This window comes from Chinchilla lanigera, unplaced genomic scaffold (assembly GCF_000276665.1).
Source record: "Chinchilla lanigera isolate Chin_1 unplaced genomic scaffold, ChiLan1.0 scaffold00051, whole genome shotgun sequence".
Taxonomy (NCBI): Eukaryota; Metazoa; Chordata; class Mammalia; order Rodentia; family Chinchillidae; genus Chinchilla; species Chinchilla lanigera.
The window spans coordinates 13,800,958-13,825,552 of record NW_004955452.1 but is presented as its reverse complement, the minus strand read 5'-3'; the positions used below and the strand labels follow the sequence as shown (position 1 = coordinate 13,825,552).

At 40.6% G+C, this 24,595-nt stretch overlaps 1 protein-coding gene across 2 annotated transcripts in view; it reads left to right on the top strand.

Annotated features, from left to right (window-relative positions):
• The window catches only part of Clspn (claspin), a 41,315-nt gene extending 16,835 nt beyond the window's left edge, over positions 1-24,480 (top strand). For both annotated transcript variants that reach the window (XM_013519609.1, XM_013519608.1), the window contains exons 9-25: positions 6,480-6,671; positions 8,496-8,749; positions 10,096-10,274; positions 10,368-10,432; positions 11,140-11,339; positions 11,825-11,982; positions 12,835-13,061; positions 13,842-13,953; positions 16,160-16,235; positions 16,902-17,005; positions 19,601-19,765; positions 19,872-19,993; positions 20,332-20,459; positions 21,178-21,286; positions 22,008-22,090; positions 22,513-22,674; positions 23,158-24,480. In XM_013519609.1, coding sequence (XP_013375063.1) covers positions 6,480-6,671; positions 8,496-8,749; positions 10,096-10,274; positions 10,368-10,432; positions 11,140-11,339; positions 11,825-11,982; positions 12,835-13,061; positions 13,842-13,953; positions 16,160-16,235; positions 16,902-17,005; positions 19,601-19,765; positions 19,872-19,993; positions 20,332-20,459; positions 21,178-21,286; positions 22,008-22,090; positions 22,513-22,674; positions 23,158-23,268 — 2,447 coding nt within the window. In that variant the 3' untranslated portion in view covers positions 23,269-24,480. The remainder of the gene's footprint in view (positions 1-6,479; positions 6,672-8,495; positions 8,750-10,095; positions 10,275-10,367; positions 10,433-11,139; positions 11,340-11,824; positions 11,983-12,834; positions 13,062-13,841; positions 13,954-16,159; positions 16,236-16,901; positions 17,006-19,600; positions 19,766-19,871; positions 19,994-20,331; positions 20,460-21,177; positions 21,287-22,007; positions 22,091-22,512; positions 22,675-23,157) is intronic.
• Positions 24,481-24,595: the final 115 nt, after the last annotated feature.

Sequence of the window (24,595 nt, the reverse complement as noted above, 5' to 3'; positions counted from 1 at the left end):
TTTTTTGTATTATTTAGGGAATAAAGACAACAAAGTCTGGGCATGGTGGCACACTCCTGTAATTCCAGCACTCGGGAGACTGAGCCAGGAGGATTGTTGCGAGTTCGAGGCCAGCCTGGGCTACAAAGTGAGCTCAAGGCCAGCCTGAACTGCATAGTGAGACCCTGTCTCAAAAAGACAAAAAAAAGACAAGAAAAAGTCTACCTGCTCAGTACAGATGGAATTGTTTTTTCATGTACTTTCCATCTGAGGTTAGTTGAATCCACAGATGCAGAACCCAGGGATATGGAAGGCCAGCTATCATTGATAATTGAAAAAAAATTAACATAAAGGGAAAAATATTCTTTTCTTTCTCTCTTTCTTTCTTTCTCTTTTTTTTGGTCTTTTTGAGACAGGGTCTTACTATGCAGTTCAGGCTGGCCTTGAACTCACTATGTAGCCCAGGCTGGCCTCGAACTCACAGTGATCTTCCTGCTTCAGCCTCTTGAGTGCTGAGATTACAAGGGTGTGCCACCATGCCCAGCTTAATTTTATTTTATTTTATTTTATTTTTTTAAATTTTATTTTAAAGAGAAAAAAACCCCAGCTAAACACAATAATACAGAATTTGAAAGCACGGTAATAGGAGATTAACAATGGTTGATGTATTACATATTACCTTCAAATTAGTTGCTCAGATTACAAGATATAGGCTTACATAATTTTTTTTTTTTTTCGGTCTTTTTTGAGACAGGGTCTCACTGTGGAGTTCAGACTGGGCTTGAGCTCACTTTGTAGCCCAGGCTGGTCTCGAACTCGCAACGATCCTCCTGCCTCGGCCTTCCAAGTGCTGGGATTATAGGCATGGGCCACCACGCCTGGTGGTATGCATAATTGATCAAACAATATAAGCACAAACCATTTTTTTCAATGAACTAGAAGAAGTCAGTAGTATAACCATCTTATCTATCTTATGTATATATATTTTTTCTTTTCCCCTTTCTTCTTTCACCCATCCCAGTTCGTTCGTTCTTTCTTTTTTTTTTTTTTTTGGTACCGGGAATCGAACTCAGGATCTTGCACTTACCAGGCAGGCATTTGTGCCGCTGAGTATATCCCTGGCCCCCAGTTCTTTTTGAGCAGTTTCTTTCCCTTTCACAATATCTATTGTAGATTTTGAGTCTCATTTACTTTTTCATTTTCTTACACTAGGGAGACAATATGATATTTATACTTGCAAGTCTGATTTATTTCACTTATGAGTATGTTCTCTAATTGCATCTATTTACCTATAAAAGCCTCAAGTTTGTCCTTCTTTATAGCTGAGTAGTACTCCATTATATAAAAATACCACATCTTTTTTATCCATTCCTCAGTTGATGGGCATTTGGGCTGTTTCCAAGATTTAACTGTGACAAATTGTGCTGCTACAAACAGGGGTGCACATATATTGCTGTGGTGTGATGTTTTTAATTCTTCTGGGAAAATACCTAGAAGGGGGGTAGCTGAGTTGAATGAGACCTCTACTCTAGTTTTTTGAGGAATCTCCACACTGATTTCTGCAATGGTTGTACCAGTCTACACTCCCACCAACAGTGGAGAAGGGTTCATTTTTCCCCCACAGCCCTGCCAGCATTTGTTATTGGTTGATTTTTTGATGATAACCATTCTTTCTGGAGTGAGATAGAATCTCAGTGTTGTTTTAATTTGCATTTCTTGAATGACCAGTGATGTTGAATATTTTTTAATATATTTATTTGCTATTTGTATTTCTTCATCTCAGAAGTATGTATTCATCTCGGATGCCCATTTTTGGATTAGGTCTTAGAATTTGAGGGGCCTGATTTTTTCCAATTCTTTATATGTTCTAAATAGAAGCCCTTTGTCTAAGGGTCATTTGCAAAATTTTCTCCCACTCTGTGTGTTTTTTTTTTTTTTCCTGTGGGTTTTCTTTTCACTGTGTTGTTGATTTCTTTTGATGTGCAAAAAACTTTTTAATAAGATGAGATCCCAGTTATTGATTCTTTGAAGTACTTCACATGCAGTTGGGTTTTTGTGGATGAACTCTGCCTACACCTATGTCTTCAAGATTTCTACCTACTTTCTCTTCCAGTAGATAAATACTCTTTCTTGAAAGGAACATTTAGAATAAAGTGCTATGGTAGGAAGGGGATATAAAAAATTAAGATGTACATGTACCAACTCCCCATGCTGAACGTAATCACTTCGTACTGCAAACATGTACTAATAAAAATAAAAAGCATGCTTTAGTAGTTCAGAGTAGGGATGAGTTTCTTCCAGTGGTGGTGAAGGAAGGCTTGCAGAGAGAGAGGGTATGTTTACTTGTTCCCTGACTTCCCTTTATACTACGAGCTGGGACTTCCTGTCTTGCACCCTGTTGTATCTGTAGCTCTTTCTCAGTGTATGACACATTGTAGGCATTTATGTTTTAGAATGGATGAATGGGGGCTGGGGATTTAGCTCAGCGGCAAAGCGCCTGTCTGGCAAGCGCAAGGTCGTGAGTTCAGTTCCCGGTACCGGAGAAAAACCAAAAAAAAAAAAAAAAAAAAAGAATGGATGAATGATTCTTCAACATTTTACTCAAGTATTATCATACCAAGTAAACATCCCATCTCTTAGGTAGAGTTGGGTATTCCCTCCTCTGTGTTTGAAACAGCATGACCTGATGGCTAGGAGTTCAGAACTTAGCAGGACCAGGAGTTGATTCTGGAGTATATTATAAATTGTTTAACCTTGGTTATGCTGTTTGACCTTTCCAGCTGTTCTTTAAAAAAAAAAAAAAAAAGCCTGGGCGTGGTGGCACACGCCTGTAATCCCAGCACTCAGGAGGCTGAGGCAGGGGGATCCTTGTGAGTTTAAGGCCAGCCTGGGCTACAAAGTGAATTTAAGGCTAGCCTGAACTACATAGCGAGACTGTCTCAAAAAGACAGAAAAAAGGACTATAAGGCTCTTGCACTATAATGAAGATTTATTGAATTAAGTGGATAGCTAAAGAAGCACTCAAATAATGGTTGCCTGCTTAAAACTGTTTACATCGACTTTGTTAAATAGCATATTGTTGGCTTATGTAAGCCACTGTGTCCAGTATATAAAATATGCTCAGTGAGACTTTATTGATTGGATAGCCGTGTGGAGGTAGAGAGGAGGACATTCTTGGAAAAAAACAGAAAGAACTCTGCACAGTGCATATTTGGAGGAGGTGAAAGTCAGTTTGATTGGAAGGGAGGAGTTGTGTAACAGAAATAGCATAGCTCCTTTAGCAGAGTGGCATGAGATGAGTTTTTGCCTAGGATGCCAAGGGAAAGTTTTATTACATGGGACTAAAAGTTGTCTTAATAGTCCCAAACCAAGAGGTAGAGAAAAAACATTTTTGAGCACCTACTATAATAGACACTGACAGCATCTTTATTAGTTATATTTCATAATTCTCATAGCCCTTGGTATTATTTTGCAAAATGAAGAAACTGAGGTTAAGGTAAGTTGGGTAAATTTTTTTATGCTCAGTTTATAGAAGGACCTAGCACAAATAGTTGAGTGTGGTGGCCCATGCCTGTAATCCCAGCACTTGGGAAGCTGAGGCAGGAGATCACCAGGAGTTCAAGGCCAGCCTGGGGTATATGGTGAGACCCGGTCTCAAACAAAACAAAAAAAGGACCTAGCACAGTGACTGCTCCATAATGGACACTTTCAACTCAAAATATGTGTTTTCCTTTAGATAAAATTGACATAAAAGTTGGGTTTTTAGACCAATGTTTGCCATGCTATTCCCCCCCCCCACCAGGTGCCATGCTATTCTGTACATGAAATTAGAATCAATATTCATTTATTCATGCAATAAACTTATTTAGCACTGTGTTGGGTGGAACATATACAAATAAAACTTATTCTCCACTGTCAAGGAAATTGAAGTTTTGTAGGAGTAATAGGTAGTGAAACCATTGCAATCCTGGGCAGTATGTACTGTGATCAAGGTATGCCCTTGGGGAGGCTACAAGGAGAGCTTACTTGGGCTAGGCAGTTAAGGAAGCTTCAGAAAGGAGGTAAGTCCTGAGAGCTGAGAAGGAGATACCAAAGAAGAGAGGTGAACGAGGGTTATCTTGGTGCAGGCAACAGAACTACAAAAGATACAGACAACAGGAAGCTCAAGGAGTTCTGGCTAGTGGAGGTGAAGATTGCAAGGGGATTGGTGACCAGATCATGCAGGGCTTTTAGGCCATGCTCAGGAGCTTGGACTTTGCCTGTTTGTTAGTAGAGAACCATTGAAAAGTTTTAGCAAGGGAAGTAACCCTATCATACTCATTTTAGGGGTTAGAGATGTAGCTCCTTAGTAGAGCATTTCCCTAATGTATAAAGTTCTGGGTTCAACCCCCAATACTGGGAGAAAAAAAACAGGATTTACAATCTGGTTGCTGGTGGAGTAAATACATTGGAATGCTTTAAGAGTAAAAGCATAGCTGCGTGTGGTACATACCTGTAATCCCAGCACTTTGGGAGGCTGATGCAGAAGGATCACAAGTTTGAGGCTAGTGTGGGCAACCCAGTGACTTAGCGAGACCCTGCATGGGAATGTAGCTCAGTGCAGAGGCCCTACCTCCAATCCTCACTACCAAACAAGCAAATAAAAGCAGCAAGAGCAGGTGTTTCCATACCTTATATAGAATTAAGGTTTCCATGAGAAAATCCACATAGATTTAAACTTTGTGGTGTCAGAAGTAGATTAGTCCTGTTCTTTGCAGTAGCATAGGACACATTGCCACCTTGTAATGCTTGTCTCTGAGAGAGGAGTGGGAATGAGAACAATTCTAGATTCAAGCTACTGGTAGAGACTGGCTGGGGGAGAGACTGTTCACTTAAGAGATAAGAGGTGCTAGGAAAAGATCCATGGAGGGAGAAGAACGTGAACAGAGATTTTAGGATAAGGATGGTCATGGATGAGTCATGTAAGAAAGAGCAAAGAAAGCGGTTGCTCCAGTGGACTAGAGGATGAAGAACTTTGAGGATCTTCACTTTCTTCAGTTCTGAATGAAGGCACCTCCTGTCTCATTCCTTTAGGCTCTGAGTAATCTTCCTACTCAGCCATTTCTTTTATTCTATTGGCATCAATGATGATTACCTATTTCTTTTTTTTTGAGACAGGGTCTCACTATGCAGTTCAAACTGGCCTTGAGCTCACTTTTGTAGCCCAGGTTGGTCTCGATCTTGTAACGATCCTCCTGCCTCAGCCTTCCAAGTGCTGGGATTACAGGCATGCGCCACCATGCCTGGCTACAATAATTACCTATTTCTGGTGCCTTGTCACTTTTTCCACCTCTTTCTTCCTACTTTAGTGAACTACTGCAAAGTGAAAGGCAGACTTAACCACCTCTCCCTATGCTTTGTTTGTAATGTAAAAGCACCATTCCAGCAATTGGGTTTTTGATGCTAATGTTAGGAATTCAGGATAAAAAGATTCCCTTTCAGTTCTTCTCTTTTTTTACTAAGATCCTCCTGGGAAAGAACACTTCTACATAATAATTGCAAAGCTATTAAAGTTTAGTTCGAATACAAAGCTTGGAAACTTTTTAGGTATTTTGTCACAGAAGAGAGATGGCCACATGACATCCCTCCTTTAACTGCCAGCTGCCCTCTTGTCAGCCTGCTGTCTCACCAAAAATCCCACACTGTGAATTCTACAACAGAGTCGGTAGGGGTGTGCCAGCTGCCGGCTGGCTGAGGGAGAGAGGAGAAGGAGATTTTAAGCTATGGCAGTGAGGAAGAAGGGAAAGGTATAGGAGCACTGGGCTTACTGTATCCACTTCTATTCACGCTGGGTGTGTGGTACGGGGGCTGACATAAGCGGGACTTCCTTTCCAGTTGTGCCGACTGTAGTAGTACTATAGCTTCACCAAAAGAGTTTTCCAGGCCTGATGCTGTGTTACATCACTGACTGGATGGGTCGTCATTTTCTTCTCCATCTCCCGGTCCGTTCCCCTCCCCGACCTCCGCCTCCCCTCCCCCTCCTCTGCCCCTTCTCCTTTCCTCCTCCTCCTTCTTTTTCTTCAGCTGAACTTGCATACACCTAGTAGAATTGCCAGTAGCGAACTATTTGTAATAGGAAATTGAAATACAGAAGATGGCCACCTATAGAAAATTAAGCTTTTGAGTAGTTGAGAATTAGGGTATTTTTCCTACTGGTCTAATACTTGGGGAGAAAATAATTAGATATGCTTAGAAACTTGTAGACAATTGTAAATTTCTGTCTTAAAAGTCCAATTTTTGGAACATTGTAGAAGAACAATTATAATATTCTCTTAGGTTGGGTTAAGTTGTGTGAATTCGACGCAGGTGTTAATAGCAAAGGGGTTTTGGGTTTCTCTTTGTAACTGAGTTTTTCTTCAGTATTGCTCACTTGAAAAATATAGCTTAGAATTCTTAACTGGAATCTTAGAGGAAAGAGCTTGGACATAGTGAACTAACCACAGGTTGGTGTTTGTGTTTAGAGCTGGAAGCCTTGAAGCAGCGTTTCTGGAAGCATGCAAAGCCAGCAGCCAGACCCAGAGCTGGCCAGACAGTGACTGTGAATGTCATAGTGAAAGACTTGGGCACTGATGGAAAGGAAGAGCTAAAGGCGGATGTGGTACCCGTGACTTTGGCAGCTGAGCAGCTGGATGGAGTGAGCCACACAAAACCAGGTATTTGTGATCGTGGCCATGGAGAAGTTACAGAGTCCTTTTCCTTGGAAATTTTGGAAATTAGATAGCAATGTCTCACCGGGCATGGTGGCACATGCCTGTAATCCCAGCACTTGGGAGGCTGAGGCAGGAGTATCCTTTCGAGTTTGAGGCCAACTGGGTTACAAAGTGAGCTCAGGGCCAGCCTGAACTGCATAGGGAGACCCTGTCTCAAAAAAGACAAAAAAAAAAAGCAATGTCTCAGGCATGATTTGCATATGTGAATACAGCATGCCTAGAGTTATGGGGTAGACAAGATGGCTTTATTTTTTAGGTAAGAATTTTGTTATTTTTTTGGTACCAGGAATTGAATTCAGGACCTTGCACTTACCAGGCAGGCACTGTGTAGGCACTGAGCTATATCCCTGGCCCTTTATTTTTTAAAGTAAGTTTTGTCTTATAAAAACAGTAATATCTTGGTGGCACATGCTTATAATCTCGGCACTTTAGTAGGCTGCTTTAAGTGGATCAGAAGTTTGCATCCCACCTGGACAACTTAGTGAGCACCTGTCTCCAAGTAAAAAATAAAAAGGGAGTTGGGCGTGGTGGTACATACCTATAATCCCAGTACTCAGGGGGCTGAGGCAGGAGAATTGCTATGAATTTGAGGTCAGCAAATTCATATGGGCTACATTCAATTTGGGCTACATAGAGAGTTCAAGGCTAATCTGAACTACAAAGCAAGACCCTATCTCAAAGAACTAAAAATTTAAAAATAAAAAAAATTTTAAAATGGTCAGAAAAAGTGGTCAAGGATATAGTTTTAGGCAGAGGCTTGTGTTCAAATGCCAATACCACCAAAAAAAACCAAAAAACAAAACAAAAGAAAAATGGCAATAAATATACACACTAGAAAAATACATAGAAAGAATAAACAAAAAACTATACCAAGGTGCTTCACATACTTTATCTCATTTAATCCATACAACTCCATGAAGTAAATAACATTAGTGTCCTTTTCTTTTTTTTTTTTTGTCTTTTTGAGACAAGGTCTCGCTGTGCAGTTCAGGCTGGCCTTGAGCTCACTTTGTAACCCAGGCTGGTCTCGAACTTACAACGATCCTCCTGCCTCAGCCTCCCGGGTGCTGGGATTACAGGCATGCACCACCACACCCAGCTAGTATCCTTATTTTATACAGAGGATACTGATGTGCAGAGCACTTAAGCTACTTGTTTAGTTTTATGTAACTACTAAGTGGTAGGACCAGCAACCTCATCTAGACCATCCAGTTATGAGGCTCAGGTACACATATACTTTCGGTCTTGTCAGGCAGGGGCTTGTGCCGCTGAGCTATATCCTCGACCCTCTGTCTTTTTCTTTAAACAGGGTCTCTCTAAGTTTTCCAAGCTTGCCTTGAATTTGCAATCCTGCCTCAGCCTCCCATGTAGCTAGGTTTACAGGCATACACCACTGTGTCTGACCTTTCACCCTTAAACAATTGTTTTATAATCTTTGAGTGTAGAAGTTTTCTTTCTTTCTTTCTTTTTTTTTTGGTTTTGGTTTTGGTTTTTTTCTGGTCCTAGGAATAGAACTCACAACCTTGCGCTTGCCAGGCAGGTGCTGTGCCGCTGAGCTAAATCTCCAGCCCCTAGAAGTTTTCTTTTACACTTTAATTCATAATAATACCTATGTGTTAAAATAATAAAAGCCTCGAGTACTAAGGTGTTTGATTTTTCTTTTAGGATGTGACTAGAATACTTACGCAGTTGCCTGAAATGCCCACTTAATTATTGTGTTATGTAGTCAGGCATAATGTCTAAAGCATTTCCACATATTTCTTTTAGGTGAAAAACTGCAGGTATTAAAAGCTAAACTGCAAGAAGCAATGAAACTCCGAAGATTTGAGGAGCGTCAGAGGCGCCAGGCATTATTCAAATTAGATAATGAAGATGGATTTGAAGAAGAGGAGGAGGAAGAGGAAGAAATGACAGAGGAATCTGAGGAAGATGGGGAAGAGGAGGTGGAGGATGAAGAGGAAGAGGAAGTGGAGAAGGAAGAAGAGGAGCTAGAGGAAGGAGAGGAGGAAGGCAATCAGGAGGTTTCTGGCAACTTATATAATTTGTTTACAAAGTCATGAATAAGAGGAAGAAAATCAGATTTATTTCTTTTTTTTTTTTTTTTTTTTTTTTTGTCTTTTTGTCTGTTTGAGGCAGGGTCTTGCTATGCAGTTCAGGCTGTTTAGCCACCATGCCCGGTTTAGAAAATCAGATTTAAAGAAGAGTATAGTGAGCGTGTTCACTTATGAGAGATTCACAGGGCATAGATGGAAGTGCTTTCCGCATATGTGCCTAAGTCTTGATGGATTGAGTTCTGTCAGCACCGTTAGACACTTGGAGTTGACAGACTGTATCCTTCTACCTGTTAGTTTGTGTTTTAATATAATACTCATATAGAAAATGGCTTTGTATTAATAAGGGACTTTACTTTTTTTATTTATTTTTTCTTTATTCAAATTGAAGAAACAAACTTAACCTTGGCCAGGTTGAAGTCTACAACAAATTCTCAGATGATAAGGCCAGGTGTGGTGGCGCACTCCTGTAATCCCAGCACCCGGGAGGCTGAGGCAGGAGGATCTTTGTGAGTTCGAGACCAGTGTGGGCTACAAAGTGAGCTCAAGGCCAGCCTGAACTGCGTAGCGAGACCCTGTTTCAAAAAGACCAAAGCAAAAAAACCCCCACAAATTCTCAGCTGAGCAGAGGCCTTCTGAAATTACTGTCATCCTTTGTTAAGGAAGGTATTTGTAGAAGGGCCTTTTGCCTTTGCTCCATGGTATTGTTTTGTGCTCGGGTAAGACAGGCAATTATATGACTGTTAAGTATGGAAAAACTTTCTTGTCTTGTATCTGGGGTTACTTGTAAGAGTTGGTTAATATTTAATGCTGGGTAGAAGAAGAAGAAAGCAATGGTTGAGCTAGGCAGCATGTTATATATAGTCTGGTTGGTTTGAGATCAGTAGTCATCCTGCAGTCATTAAGCCTCCTCTTCCCTCAGCAAACTGATAATCCAGTCTTGCTTTACAATCATAGCAATATTGAGAGGGGAAAAGGTGAAGCAGGTCTAAAAGAGCTCTAAACATGTCAGCGAAAATTATGATGAGTATGGTCATGCTGAGCTAACTTCAAATTTAGCTTTTTAGTTTAGATTTAAGATATGACCACTGGGTGTGGTGGCACATGCCTATAATCCCAGCACTTGCGAGGCTGAGGCAGGAGGCTCACTGAGTTTGAGGCCAGCCTGAACTACATAGTGCAACCCAGTCTCAAAAAGACTTAAAAAAAAGGAGACTTAAGATAGGTCAAGCAGCCATATTTTAGGCCAACAGTGGAATTGCTTTTAAATGTATTGACTTGCATTATTTTGTTTTTGGATGGTGTGATTGGTAAAGACTGCAGAATTCCTTCTTGGTAATGAAGATATCGAAAGCAAAGATGAGAAAGAAATGGATAAAGACAATACAGATGGCAGTAGTGAAATTGGCAAGTCAGTTGACCTTCTCTCTGTACCCAAGCCTCTCTCATCAGATTCTACCTTACTTCTATTTAAGGACAACTCTTCCAAGATGGGGTAATTCTCTAAGGAAATATAAATTTCTGTGGGATTTGTCTCTGGTGAAAAGTAGGAAGAGATACTTAAACATTTTACTTTCTTGTTTTATAGTTACTTTATTACCGAAGAAAAATCTGAAACAGATGAAAACTCTGGCAAACGGCCTAGCAAGCTGGGTGAGTAGTGATTCTTATATAGATGTAACTATTTTTTTTTATTTTTTTGTCTTTTTGAGACAGGGTCTCGATATGCAGCTCAGGCTGGCCTTGAGCTCACTTTGTAGCCCAGGCTGGTCTCGAACTCGCAACGATCCTCCTGCCTCAGCCTCCTGAGTGCTGGGATTACAGGCGTGCACGCTATAGATGTAATTATTCTTTGGTCCTCCAGCTTTGATGCTTAAGGCCTACAGTTTCATAAAGATTCCATTGTTTTAATCCAGTGACTTTCCCATCTTATATGTAACAATGGGAGGGGTCATGAATTCAACTATTTCTTGATCCGTTTTTTTAAAACTCACATCCATTTTCTTTATAGTGGACCATGAACATATATAATAGGTCCTTACGGAGTATGAGTAAGTGAAACATGAAATATGTCTATTAGATGAAAGGAAGGTGTGTAACTGATTGGATAGTGTAGAGTGATCATAAGCATTAGGCGGGATGAGAAAAGAGGGAATTTTAACTCTTAAGGTGTCACTTCACTCAGTAATATAATGCCATGGTGGTCCTGTAATTTACCTTTAACTTAATGATTTGGAATCTGTAAGCTGAGATGTTTGCTTGTGAATTTTACCCGAGTATCATCCTCAGCTTTTTTTTTCCGTCACAGATCCACCTAATTTCTGTAACCATGCGCTTAAAAGGTGGTTCTCTTTCTTCAGATGAAGAAGATTCATGTTCATTGCTAACAAAAGAGAGCAGCCACAATAGCAGCTTTGAGCTGATTGGCTCCACAATTCCATCCTATCAGCCTTGCAACAGACAGACAGGCCGGGGGACCAGTATTTTCCCTACAGCTGGAGGATTCAGATCTCCTTCTCCTGGGCTATTTCGAGCTAGTTTGGTCAGCTCAGCTTCTAAGGTAAGGTGATAATAGTTTTTCTAATCTCCTCCTCCTCCCTTTGCTTCCCACATTGCTAAATAAAGTGTGTTCCAGCCAACTAACTCCCACCACGTTGGTACTGAGCTTATGTGTGTTCTGCTTTAAAAATCCACCCACTGAGCCAGTTGTGGTGGTGTACACCTGTAATCCCAGCACTCGGGAGGCTGAGGCAGGAGGATTGTAGTAAGTTCAAGGACATCCTGCACTACAAAGCAAGACCCTATCTCAATATAACAAAACAAAACAAAACAGAAAAATTACCCCCTTTGTGTATTAAAGAAAAGCTTTACCAACATTCTTACTTTTTTGGAGGTATTTTTCTGTAAGCTTCTCTTAGCTATGCATTGTCCTCAACTGCAATTCCCTGAGTAGATAAAATACTGCAGATAGCAACTTCTGTTGTTGTCGTGACACAATGGATTTGTAAAATGTTTTGTTATTGTTTGTTTTTGTTCTGGTGGCAGAGTTCAGGGAAGCTGTCTGAGCCTTCACTTCCTATAGAGGATTCCCAGGATCTGTATAACGCCTCCCCAGAGCCCAAGACACTTTTCCTAGGAGCAGGAGATGACTTCCAGTTCTGCTTAGAAGATGACACTCAAAGCCAACTGTTGGATGCAGATGGGTAGGTAGTTTTGTGTTTCTGTGGGTGGGATGGCGCTGGGTACTGCTTAATTTTGTTTAAAAATAAAGTGAGCTTCTGTCACTCCATCTGTGCTTTCTCTTCTGAGAAAGAGAAGGTGTACAGACCATTATTAGTATTATATTCTGTGAGTCTGAACAAAGTCTTTCCAGAAAATAAAATTTAAATATCTCCTGCTGACTGCCATTCTGATCTTTTGATCTCTTATTTGTAATATATAGATTTTGTAAGGTCATGAAATTTTCCTGTGGTTTCTACTCTGCTAGGATTGATAGATAAGATTGAGAAATCACAGGCCAGGGGCTGGGGATTTAGCTCAGCAGCAAAAGCACCTGCCTGGCAAGTGCAAGGTCGTGAGTTCGGTTCCCGGTACCGGAGAAAAACCAAAAAACAAAACAAACAAAAAAAAAAGAAATCACAGGCCAGTGGTGCAAGATGGTATATAGTTCAACTGTAGTATCCTCTGAAACCAAAAATTATCTTTTACACTTTGCCGTTGAATGGTGTTTTATTTTATTTATTTTTGGGGGGTGTTTTTTGAGACAGGGTCTCTCTATGTAGTACAGGCTGCCCTTGAACTTGGCAGTGATCCTCTTGCCTCAGCCTCCCAAGTGCAGAGATTATAGGCATGTGCTACCATGCCCAACAATATTTTATTCTTTAATAGAACTTCCTGTGCTCTTTTTAGATTAGCAGGAAGCTAAAGTTTGAATATTGGTTTTCTGGTTTAAGATTCAACTTCTAACTTTAGCATTAGAAATGAACGCAGAGTTTTTCATTCACTATTTTACCTCTTTTCCAACAAATCCCATACATTGGTCATTGTGCTTGCAGGTTCTTAAATGTTAGAAACCACAGAAATCAGCGCCAAGCTTTGAAACCTCAGCTGCCTCTGGCCAGTATGGACGAGAACGCCATGGATGCCAACATGGACGAGCTTTTGGATTTGTGTACTGGAAAGTTTACGTCTCAGGCTGAAAAATGTCTGCCCAGGAAGAATGACAAGAAAGAGAACATGGAGGAACTTTTGAATCTTTGCTCAGGAAAATTCCCTTCTCAGGGTAAGTGTCCTACAGAGAACGCCATTCTACCAAGGACAAGTGGCTCTTTTCAAGTCAATGTCCTTGTCAAGAATCCCCTTTACCTTCAGACAAAAGCAGGAATGTGATGCATTTTATTATATTTTGTTTTGCTTTGTTTGTTTTTGTGGAACTAGGGATTGAACCCGGGGCCTTGGCACTAAGCTATATCCCCATTCCTTTTCTAAGTTTTGAGACAAAGCCTTGCTAAGATGCTAAATTGCCCAGGCTTGGCTCTAATTTGCAAACCTCTTGCTTTAGCCTCCCTGAGTGCTAGGGCTATAGGTGTGCACCACCATGCCCAGCTCTCTAGCATCTTTTCCTGTTGCTTGAATTCACTACATAACTCGTAACATTTAGAGCTTTACTTCCTTACAATGATTAAGTGTCAACCTAAGTCTTCCGTAGCTTTGGGCATATGATGTCATTTATAATTAATCTATATATAAAATTTAGAGCTGTGTCTTGTATATAGTAAGTTTCCTATAAGTTAATTTATTTTTCCACCTGTGCCCCTCCCCGCTAAACACACATACAACACCTGCTAGAAAGTAAGCTCTGTGAGAGAGTTGGGGTCTTTATTTTGTTCACTTTACCTCCCTGATGGTCAGCACATAGTAACAAATAAGGATTTGTTGAGTGAATGGATGGTGTAGTTTTTGGCAGGCTTACCTTAGAACATTAATGAGCTGGCTTGTCTTTAGATGGTTGGGAAGAGAGGGTAAAGTTGTCGTCCCTTGGTGACAAGTCTTTTCCTCACAGATGCCTCCCTTCTGGCTCCCTTGGAGTTGAGCAAGCAGGAGAAGGAGAACAGCATGTGTGACCCCATGGAAGAAGCACTTGCTCTTTGCTCAGGCTCTTTCCCAACAGACCGGTGAGTCTCACATTGGTAGGAACCGAGGAGACCTGTCCTTCGGTAAAACCCTAGGATCAAAAAGAAGAAGAAACTCCTAGGATTAGGTTTTCTGTGTTTAATAATAACTGATCATCTTACAGGTTTAATGTCCTCTCAGAGAGTCTTACCGTGGATTTAAATCTCATATTTGAATAGTAATGAAATTATAACACTTAGGTGAAGAGTAAGGTTTAAAAAAAAAAGCTGAGAATAAGTACCTGAAAGATCTTTACATCACTAATTATAGGCTAATCACTAACTGATAAAATAAAAATGAGGTACTGCTTCACCCTGATTAGGACAACTATGGTAAAATAGTAATAGTAATAATAATGGCCAGAGAGGATGTGGAGAAATTGGAACCCTTATGAACTGGTGGTGAGAATGTAAATGGTGCAGGTGATACAGAAAATGGTATGATTCCTCAGAAATTAAAAATGGAATTACCACCTGATGTTGCTTAGTAGAGACTCAAAACAAGTGAAAGCAAGGACTCAAATAGGTATTTGTGTACCCATATTCACATTCTTTTTTTTTTTTTTTCCAGTACCAGGAATCAAACTCACAACCTCACGTTTGCCAGGCAGGTGCTGTGCTGCTGAGCTAAATCCCTAGCCCCTCCCCCATATTCACATTCAAAGCAGCATTATTCACAATACCCAGAGTGTAGAAGCAGTTCAAGGATCTGTTGACGCATTAATTAATCTTTATAAGTATGTATATGTACATATAATGACATGGCCAGCCTAATAAGGAAAGGAAATTCTAGCACATGCCTCAACATGGATGAACCTTCAGGATGTTATGCTGAGAGCAATAAGCTAATGACAGAAAGACAAATACTATTATCACTCTACTTATATAAGGCACTTAGAGTACTCAGATTCATTGAGAAGGAATGGTGGTTGCCAGTCTGGAGGTGGGAAAGAATAGAAATTTGTTTGGGTATAAGAGTTTGAATTTTACACAATGGAAAGAGTTTTGGTTATTTCTTCTCCAACAATGTGAATATACTTAAGCTTGCTGAACTGTTTACTTTAAAAATGGCTAAGTTTAACGTTACATGCATTTTACTGTAATTAAAACTTTTATTTTTTCCTGTACAAAGTGATCCCTCACCTATCGCGGGAGTTACATTCCAGAGACCCCTGCAATAGGTGAAAATCCATGAAATAGCAGTGTTATATTTATTTTAGTATTTATATATATTTTAAAGCTTTATAAACCCTTCCCACACTCCTATAAACCTTTCCCACTCTCTTATTAACCTTTCCCACACTCTTATAAACACTTCATATGAGGCCGGGTGTGGTGGTACACACCTGTAATCCCAGCACTTGGGAGGCTGAGGCAGGAGGATCGTTGTGAGTTCCAGACCAGCCTGGGGGATAAAGTGAGCTCAAGGACAGCCTGAGCTGTATATTGAGACCCTGTCTCAAAAAGACAAAAACAAACAGACAAAAAAAAACACTTTATATGCTCTTAAACACTTTCCACACTCTTAAACCTACATAATTTTAACATGTAAAATTCTATATAGGTACCTATATACTGCAAAATCCAGTGATACAGTGAAAACTCCGCGACTCAGAATTAGATATATTTTTTTTAAAAACCTGTGATAGAGTGAAGCTGCAATAAGTGAACCGCAATATAACGAGGGACAACTTACTAGGCATTGAACTCGACCTTTACACTGAGCTATGTCCTCAGCCCTTTTTTTTAATTACTATTTTGAGACAAGGTCTTGCTAAGTTACTCAGGGTGGTCTTAAACTTAGGATCCTCCTGCCTTGGCCTCCTGGAGTTCTGGGATTATAGGCATGCCATCATGCCTATCTAAAACAATTTTTAAAAAGACAAAGCAGCTGGATATGGTGGCACATGCCTATAATCTCAGCTCTCTGGGAGGCTGAGTCAGGAGAATATTAAATTTGAGCCTAGCTTAGGCAACTTAGTGAGACCCTATCTCAAAATAAGAAAAATAAAAAGGGCTGGGGATGTAGCTCAGTGTAAAGGTTCTGGATTTAATTCTCAGTAACCCTGACCCCCACCCCAGGCAAAATATCTCCTATTTTTTGAATAGGTTATTGGTGTTAATAAAATACTCTAAATCCTCAATTTAGGTGGGTGCTTGTGGTTTGTTTTCAACAACTTATTTATTGATTCATTGATTTACATTGTAGGGAAGAAGAAGATGAAGAGGGGGAATTTGGAGATTTTCGGCTCGTGCCACATAACAGGGAATTTGACAGTGATGAGGTGAGTATGATAGAAATATAGGCTGGGCGTGGTGGCACACACTTATAATCCCAGCACTCGGGAGGCTGAGGCAGGAGTATCATTGTGAGTTTGAGACCAGCTTGGGCTACAAAGTGAGCTCAAGGCCATCCTGAACTTCAGAGCAAGACCCTGTCTCAAAAAGATAAAAAAAGAATAATAAAATACATAAATAAATAAAAGAAATATAACTCCATGTATTGCTGCCTGTAGGCTTATTTTCTTGTTTGAGTTCTTGAGATTTCTAAGATTGGCATCTTATCCAAAACAATATCCTCTGTCAGGTGTGGTGGCGCACACCTGTAGCCCTGGCAATTGGGAAGCTCAGGCAGGATTGCTGCAAGTTCGAGGCCAGCCACTACATAGTGAGACCCTGTTTCAGAAAACTAAAAAAAAAAGGCTATAAAGAGACATGTGGGCAGAAGAGGTTTATAAATCTTTTCTTGGGGGTGGTTCCCTGTGGATCAAACCCAGGGCCTCATGCATATGAGGCAAACGCTGTACCAGTGGCCTATATACTCAGCCCCTAGCTTTTTGTTTTGTTTTTTTTTTTAAACAGAGAAGGTGTGGGAATATTAGGCTCCTGAGTCCTATTTTGCTTGAAGACATACTTTAATCTCCTTGACTTTGATCCTGTCATTTTGGCAGGATGAACACAGTGACTCTGAGAATGAAAATACGGCATTGGACAACCAGGAAGATGAGGATGAAGAAGAACTGCTAAAGCAGTCTGAAAAGCTGAAAAGACAAATGTAGGTTTTTTTCCATTCCTTTAACTGCTGGAAATTTCCCCTGACTCTTGAGTTACACCTTAGCCACTCTTTATCTAAATTTTCTGGTTCTATTTCTGTGTTTTGTGGTTAACGTAGATTAAACAAAATCCTTGTTGTGCATGAGATCGCTTCAGTATTCAAATATGGTGGTCGGGATTCCTTAGGTAATATCTCTACCAAGCCTCTCTACGTTTCTACTTCCTTCCATAACTAGTAACATTGCCTGTGGTCTTCACAGGTCCTGGGTATTCTCTTTACTTTGAGATGTAGTCTGGCTGTTGAATGTGCTGGATGCATACTACTTATAATGTAGCCGAAGATCAGAAGAGCTAACTTATAGTTGTAGAGCCTGGAAACTAAAATTAGTAGAGAACTAAAATTTCCTGGAACTTTTTCTTCCTATGAACTACTCTTGTTCTGTGTTTTACTCATTCTAGTCACCAACACATTACCCACTTAACATTTTTAATATTGATTGTTCTGATCATGAAAATAAGACATTTATTTCAAATATTAAAAAGAATACAGGGCCGGGAAGATGGCTCAGTGGCACAGCACCTGCCTGGAAAGCACAAAGTCCTGAGTTCGATTCCTGGTACCTACCCCCCAAAAAAAAGAATGCAGAGAGATTATAGGTGTAATTCAGTGAGAGCACATGCATGCCTAGTGTTTGTGAGCGAGGCCCTGGATTCCATATTCAGTGCTGCAGAAAATAAATAAAATGAAGAATGCAGAAATATATAAATAAAAAGTCTCATGTCCACTGTCCACAGTGTATGTGACAGTGTCAATGTGATTATTTTTTCACATATCTATGCATGTATTTTTATATAGTTGAGATTTATTTTATTTTTTATATGTATAAATTTGCATCTTGCCTTTTCCCTTAGCATATCTATAAATATTTTCCTATGATGTTAAAGCAGTTTCACAAACATAATTCTTTTATTTTTCTTTGGAACTGGGAAATGAACTCAGGACCTGTGCTTACCAGGCAGGTGCTGTGCCACTGAGCTATGTCCCTGGCCCCCACAAACAATTCTAATAGGTATTCAATGTTACATTGTATGTGAGTGACTTTTGGAATTCACATATAGGGCAGCGTATTGATCCCTATTAGATTCGTCTTGTTGCTTTGAGCCCAGCATTACATTCTATTAGGATCCTTTCGGGGTTCTAATTTGTCACCTGTCAAATTAACTGTCATACAGCTTTAGGATATCCATAGATTTTTCTAAAGCGGTGGTTCTTAATGTCATTTAACTGATCTCTTTGTTCCAATGAAAGTCATTAAGAATGACAGTTAAAAGTTGAAGTGCTCAAAAAGGATGGCAAGAAGGTTGAGAAACTTAGTGACAGGTAGCCCCTGAAAGAATTCCCTAAGAGCCCTAGGATATAGAGGAACACAGCTTTAAAAACAGACAGTATAGATGACAGGAAGTAGGGAGGTCGATATTTTGGCTAAAGGGATAGAGGAATAAAAGGGGAAAGGACGGGGAAGTAAAAAAGATTAAGATGTCGTATCTATAGGTATAAACTACCAATGGAGAATGTATTTATTATGTATCGCAAACATGTACTAATAAAAAACATACAGTATAAGTATGAAAATCAGCCTTCAGAAAGAACCAAATTGGTGCTTTTCATCTTCATAGATGACAGGACTTTAAATTCAGGTGATAGCAGACTTTTTCTCAAAAAGGACTGAAATTAGAAGAAGTAACTAGGAGCGGTTTTGATTACCAGGAGCTCTGAGCCTTAGTCTTGCCTCTAATTTGCGGGTCAAGATGCAGAGAGCGGTAAGACAATCCCTAAACTGCTGCTGTAAGAAGTCTCTGTCCATACTATCTCTTAAAAGCTGCTGTGCTTAGTTTGAGCCCTCCAGCAGGTATTCCCAAATACAGGGGAAAGATTAAGAGTTTTCTGGTTTTAGGGTTACCTAGCATAGATTTAATCGAGGCTCTGCTACATCCTAGCTGTGTGTGACTTTGAATAAATTATTTAATTTCACTGTTCCTCCTTAAGTGATTTCTATGCCAGTATCTCTCACTCCTTGCAGAATTAGTGTCATTTCTAGTGTCATTGCTTCCAATCTCATGTTCTTGCTTTTTTTTCCCCTTGAACTTGGTGACAGTCGTTCTTCAACCTCCCAAGTGCTGAGATTATAGCTGTGAGCCACCATGCCTGGCCTTGCTCTGGTTATTTCTTTGTCAGTCATTTATTTGTTTGTTTATTTGGTTCTGGGAATCGAACTCAGGACCTTGTGCTAGCCAGCAGGCTCTGTACCACTGAGCTATATCCCTAACCCCTCTTTATCAATTTTAAAATGAAGGAAATGGCAGTACCCACCCTTAAAGATAATGTAGTAATGCCTATAAAGCAGAGTTATTGGCTCATGGTATATAGTAAGTGATCAATGTTTAAATATTATCTTAAAATTAGATATTATCAAAATGTGTTATAAATTTAATGATATTATTGTTGTCATAGTGACTATATGAGCTGTTTTCACTGTGTCTGTGTTCAGTGTATGCATCACTGTTCTACCTTCTGACCCTCAACACTGCTTTCCAGGAGATTGAAGAAATATCTGGAGGATGAAGCAGAAGTGTCAGGAAGTGACGTGGGGAGCGGAGACGAGTATGATGGAGAAGAGATTGATGAATATGAAGAGGATGTAATTGATGAAGTTCTTCCTTCTGATGAGGAACTGCAGAGTCAAATCAAGAAAATACACATGTTAGTGTCCCAAGAAGCCCATCTGAATAACAGGGTACTTCGTAAGGCACAGCCTGTAACCAATCAGAATGGTCCTGGTACTGACTGCCTCATTTCTCTTGTGTAGGAAGACGATGTTGGATGATGATAAGCGACAGCTACGCCTCTACCAAGAGAGGTACCTTGCTGATGGGGACCTGCACAGTGATGGACCTGGGCGAATGAGGAAATTCCGATGGAAAAACATAGGTATCTTAGTTGCTGCCTTCAGAAGTAATATTCCAGTAATGTGTTTGTCCAGTTTAAGATGTCAAATGGCAGGGGCTGGCAGTTCTTACTTTGTGTGCACAAGGATCTGGGTTCAATCCCCAGTATCCACCAAAAATAAAGAAATTTTAAAACAGATGGCAAATGGCAGTCAAAATTATAATAGGCTGGGTGAAGGACCTTGCTGTAACCATTGCTTCCCATTAATGGATGGGAAAGCTCTATGTCAGTGTGTACTAAATAAGGGTTTGCTTCGTGTCTGTCCAGTCACCTTCTCCTATGGGGGCTGCAGGATACTGAAAGCCTTAATTCTGCTTTAGATGATGCTTCCCAGATGGACTTATTCCACCGAGACTCTGATGATGATCAGATTGAAGAACAGCTTGATGAGACAGAAGCCAGATGGAGGAAGGAGCGAATTGAACGGGAGCAGTGGCTTCGGGACCAGGTAGAAAGTCTGCAAGAAGGCTGGGCGTAGTGGTGCACACCTATAATCCCAGAATTTGGGAGGCTGAGGCAGGAGGATTGCTGTGAGTTTGAGGCCAGTCTGGGCTACATAGTGAGTTCGAGGCCAGTCTGGGCTACATAGCGAGTTCAAGGCCAGCCTGGGCTACATAGTGAGTTCAAGGCCAGCCTGCACTGCATAGTGAGAACCTGTCTCAAAAAAAAAAAAAAAAAAAAAATTCTGCCAGACAATTGCCTATTCTGACCCCATGTTATGAGGATGAGAAGATCTAGTCATTGAGTTTGTCATGATAGTTTCAAAATCCTAGGCAACGTATTGCTAACCCTCTTATTCCTTGAATTTGCTTTTTTGCATTGGAAGTTTATCGAGGGCAATTCTTTTCATGTTTGTTCAAGGTCTTTATTTTTTGAAGGTACTGGAGATTGAACCCAGGACCTTGTGAACTGTAGGAAAGCACTGTACGACTTAGCTACTTCCCTAGCCCCTTTTAATTTTTTAATTCTGAGACAGTCTCACTAACTACCTCCCAGGTCACTGGGATTACAGATATGCACCTCTGTGCCTGGCTTCGTCTTTTAGGTGAGGGCCATTGCAAAAATGAACACAATATCCCAGTAACCTAGCTTCACAACCCAAGCTGTGCCACTATTTAAGGAAGCTGTAGGCTTTTCTGTTCATGCTGTATGATTTTTATTTTCAGGCACAGCAGGGGAAGAGTACAGCTGAAGAAGAAGAAGAAGAAATTGGGGAGGACAGTCAGTTTATGATGCTAGCCAAGAAAGTTACAGCCAAAGCACTGCAGAAGAGTGGTGAGCTCTTGTTTCTCCTCAGGATATATATCTCCTCCCCTTGGATTGTTAGTGTTAGGGCTTTGGAGATGATTCTAACCTTCGGGGGCTGTTGAAGCTTAGTTACAAGGTTGTGTCTAATACTGTTTTAAAGGGGGTCCACAGAGGTGAGGACAGATAGTATACTTCGGTCTTAGACTACTGGTTAGTAGAAGTACTTGGGAATTTCTGTAGCTGATTTTGGCTTATGTTTGGAGGCTCTCTGGATTCTTTGTTAAATGGCCTAGGATGATATATCTAACTGTATTTGAAACCAGGTATACTTAGCTCCAGAAGTGAAACACTTTTTTTTTTTTGTCTGTTTGAAGCAACGTTTCATTATGTGGTTCAGGCTGGCCTTGAACTCACTTTGTAGACCAGACTGGCCTCAAATTCACAGTGATCCTCCTGCCTCAGTCTCCCAAGTGCTGGGATTACAGGCATGTGCCACCACGCCTGGCAGAAATGAAACTCTTAAATACTACTCTATATTCTTACCAAGTTTTATTTTTTTCTTAAATCATTCCTATTAATGGTTAATTGATAAGTTCAACTTAGTTTTGTCTTTTTTAAGACGCTGTAGTTTCAAAGACACCATTAAAAATTACATAGAGTTCCTATGGCTTATTGAGTTAGTTTCAAAGCTTCTTAGTGTTTTCAGATTTAAAAGTAATTCTGCCCAGCTTTGCTGTCTTTTTTCCAGCCAACCGCCCTGTGGTTATCCAGGAATCAAAGTCTCTACTCAGTAACCCTTTTGAAGCTATCAGATCTGCAACTCCTCACCAGGTTGGTTGGGACCTTGGAAGTCTGGCACCATAGTCTGCAAGGGTTTGTTTTTTTTGGAGGGAGGGCAGGTGTTTGTTTTTGTGGTTCCTGGGATTAAATCTAGGGCCTTTGCATTGAGCTACATCCCCAGCCCTTTTTACTTTTTATTTTGAGACTGGGTCTCACTAAAGCCCAGGCTGGGCTCAAACTCAGGGTACTCAGTCGTGCTGCCATGCATGGGTCCAGCCCGCAGGTTACAAAGCAGGGAGTAGACTGTTCTTGTGGGAGGGAGGTAGCCACAGGAAATGGGACTAGAAATCAAAAGAGCCTGCCGTTTCTTTTCTACTTGTCAGAATAAGAATGTCTCCTCAACACCTGGGGGAGGAAAGGAGAGACTGCTTTTTCATTCTTTGATTTGATAGCACATAATTCTTTCCCTTTAGCTGAAGACAGGCTCACTGCTAAACCAGCCCAAAGCTGTGCTTCAGAAACTGGCTGGCCTGTCCGACCTCAACCCTAGTGGTCCCCGAAATTCAAGAAACTTTGTCTTTCATACACTTTCTCCTGTCAAGGCTGAGGCAGCAAAAGAATCATCTAAGCCTCAGGTATGTATGCATATTGAGAACTGATGTAGTACTTCCCAAAGCAGATTTCTTTTCTTTTTTGTCTTTTTGAGACAGGGTCTCACTACGCAGTTCAGGCTGGCCTTGAGCTTACTTTGTAGCCCAGGCTGATCTTGAACTTGCAAGAATCCTCCTGCCTCAGCCTCCTGAGTGCTGGGATTACAGGTGTGTGCCACTGTGCCCAGCCCAAAGCAGAGTTTTATTTATTTTAATTAAAAAATAACAGATCTGGTCTAATAGCTTATACTACAGTATTAGAGTCCTCCCCATTAATATACAGGGGACTTACTTTCCTCCGTAGATAATAAACTTTTAAACCTGCCTGGAAAATTTATATTTCTGTGTTGTTACTATTGTTATTTTCCTGTTGTCCGTGATTGAACTCTGGGTTGCTTAAGAGCTAACTGAAGGTAAGTACCTTTGTGAGGGTCTTGTGCTAGCTCTGACTCACTTTCTGCTCTCCAGGTGAGGAGAAAGGGACCATCATTAAAGACATCCCCTTCCCCTAAGCGCCTCAAGACAGGTGATAGCAGTCCAGGATTGAAGCGAAGTATCTTTAGATACTTGGAAAGTTGACACCATCAAGGATGCCAGCACCTGTGCCGAGACTACTTAGTACCTCAGTACTAGAAACTGGCCCTGAAGGTTGGAACTGATGCTCATGCTGATGATCTCTTCTTCCTTCATAATCAGTGGTGCATTAAGATTGCAAACAGGATTCCAGTTCTTTCTATTGCTGGACTGTGGCTATCTTCCTTTCCTAGTATTTCCTGGATTGGTCACTAATCGTAATTCTGCAGTGTTTCCGACATCGATTTATGCAATGCTTAAGTGAATCCTCATGTACTCCTTTAAACATTTGACATTTTATCCGAGCACTCTGCTGGGTTTACACCTGTTTGTGATAAAGGTGGTTGGGAAAGGAGAAAGCAGAGGAGGAAGGAAGAAAGTGTGGCATTACGGAAAGTGGTAAAAGTCAGTATCAGAATGACTCCTTCAGACTTGTGAGATTTCTACCATAGTAACTATAGGAGACTTCCTAGATGATGGACCTAGGGATTAGCAGATGGCTGTTGTGTTAGTCTTACCCTTTCATTTTTCTGTAGGCTTCTTCTCAAGGTAGCCTCAAAGTTCTGATTAGCTTTTGCTGCCTTTGTAATAAGGCCTTAAACTGGTACCCAGTTCAGAAGGACCTTGGCCCTACTTTTCTGAAGTGTGGGGTGAAGATAAAGGGCTACTCCTGTGTCTGGCTGCATTAGATAGTCTCTGGAGCAGAGAGACCTTTCCTGGGGCTGAACTGTCAGTCTGAAACATGGTTGCCCAAGGACTTCCCTTCTTGAAACGTAAGCATTATTTATTGCATCTCCTGGGTTTAATACACTGCCCTGACCAGAGGACATTTTAATATTTCATTACTAATTGAGAGTTGCAGTCACTCGCCACTCTTGTTGAACTACCACAAGGCTCAGACTCTCCAGTCCGCCTCAAAACTGAACATCCTTGTTGCTTTGGAAAAGATTCCATGTGACTATACTTAAGCATCAGGAGCTAGATAGACTTGGGAAGTTGAATGAGATCGTGTCCATTTTTTATTAAGAGACAGGGAACGCCAATTGAAATGAGGGTGAAATGAGGGTGCAGGTTTTCTACAGTTTTTTCTAACACTCAAGATGCTGACTTTGACAACTCATGTTTGTAAATTTGTAATCTTGTAATGGGAAAAATGTGTATAAATTTGTTTTAATATTATGTTGTTTTTCAATAAACCTCAATGGCTTAAAGGCAGAATTTGCTGTCCAGTTTGAATACTCACTGTTAGGTCTGTGTCTGTCTGATGTTATGCATTTCAATTTCAAGGTGTCACCCTTCCAGGAAAGCTGCCTGCGTCTGGATGAGAGGGTGC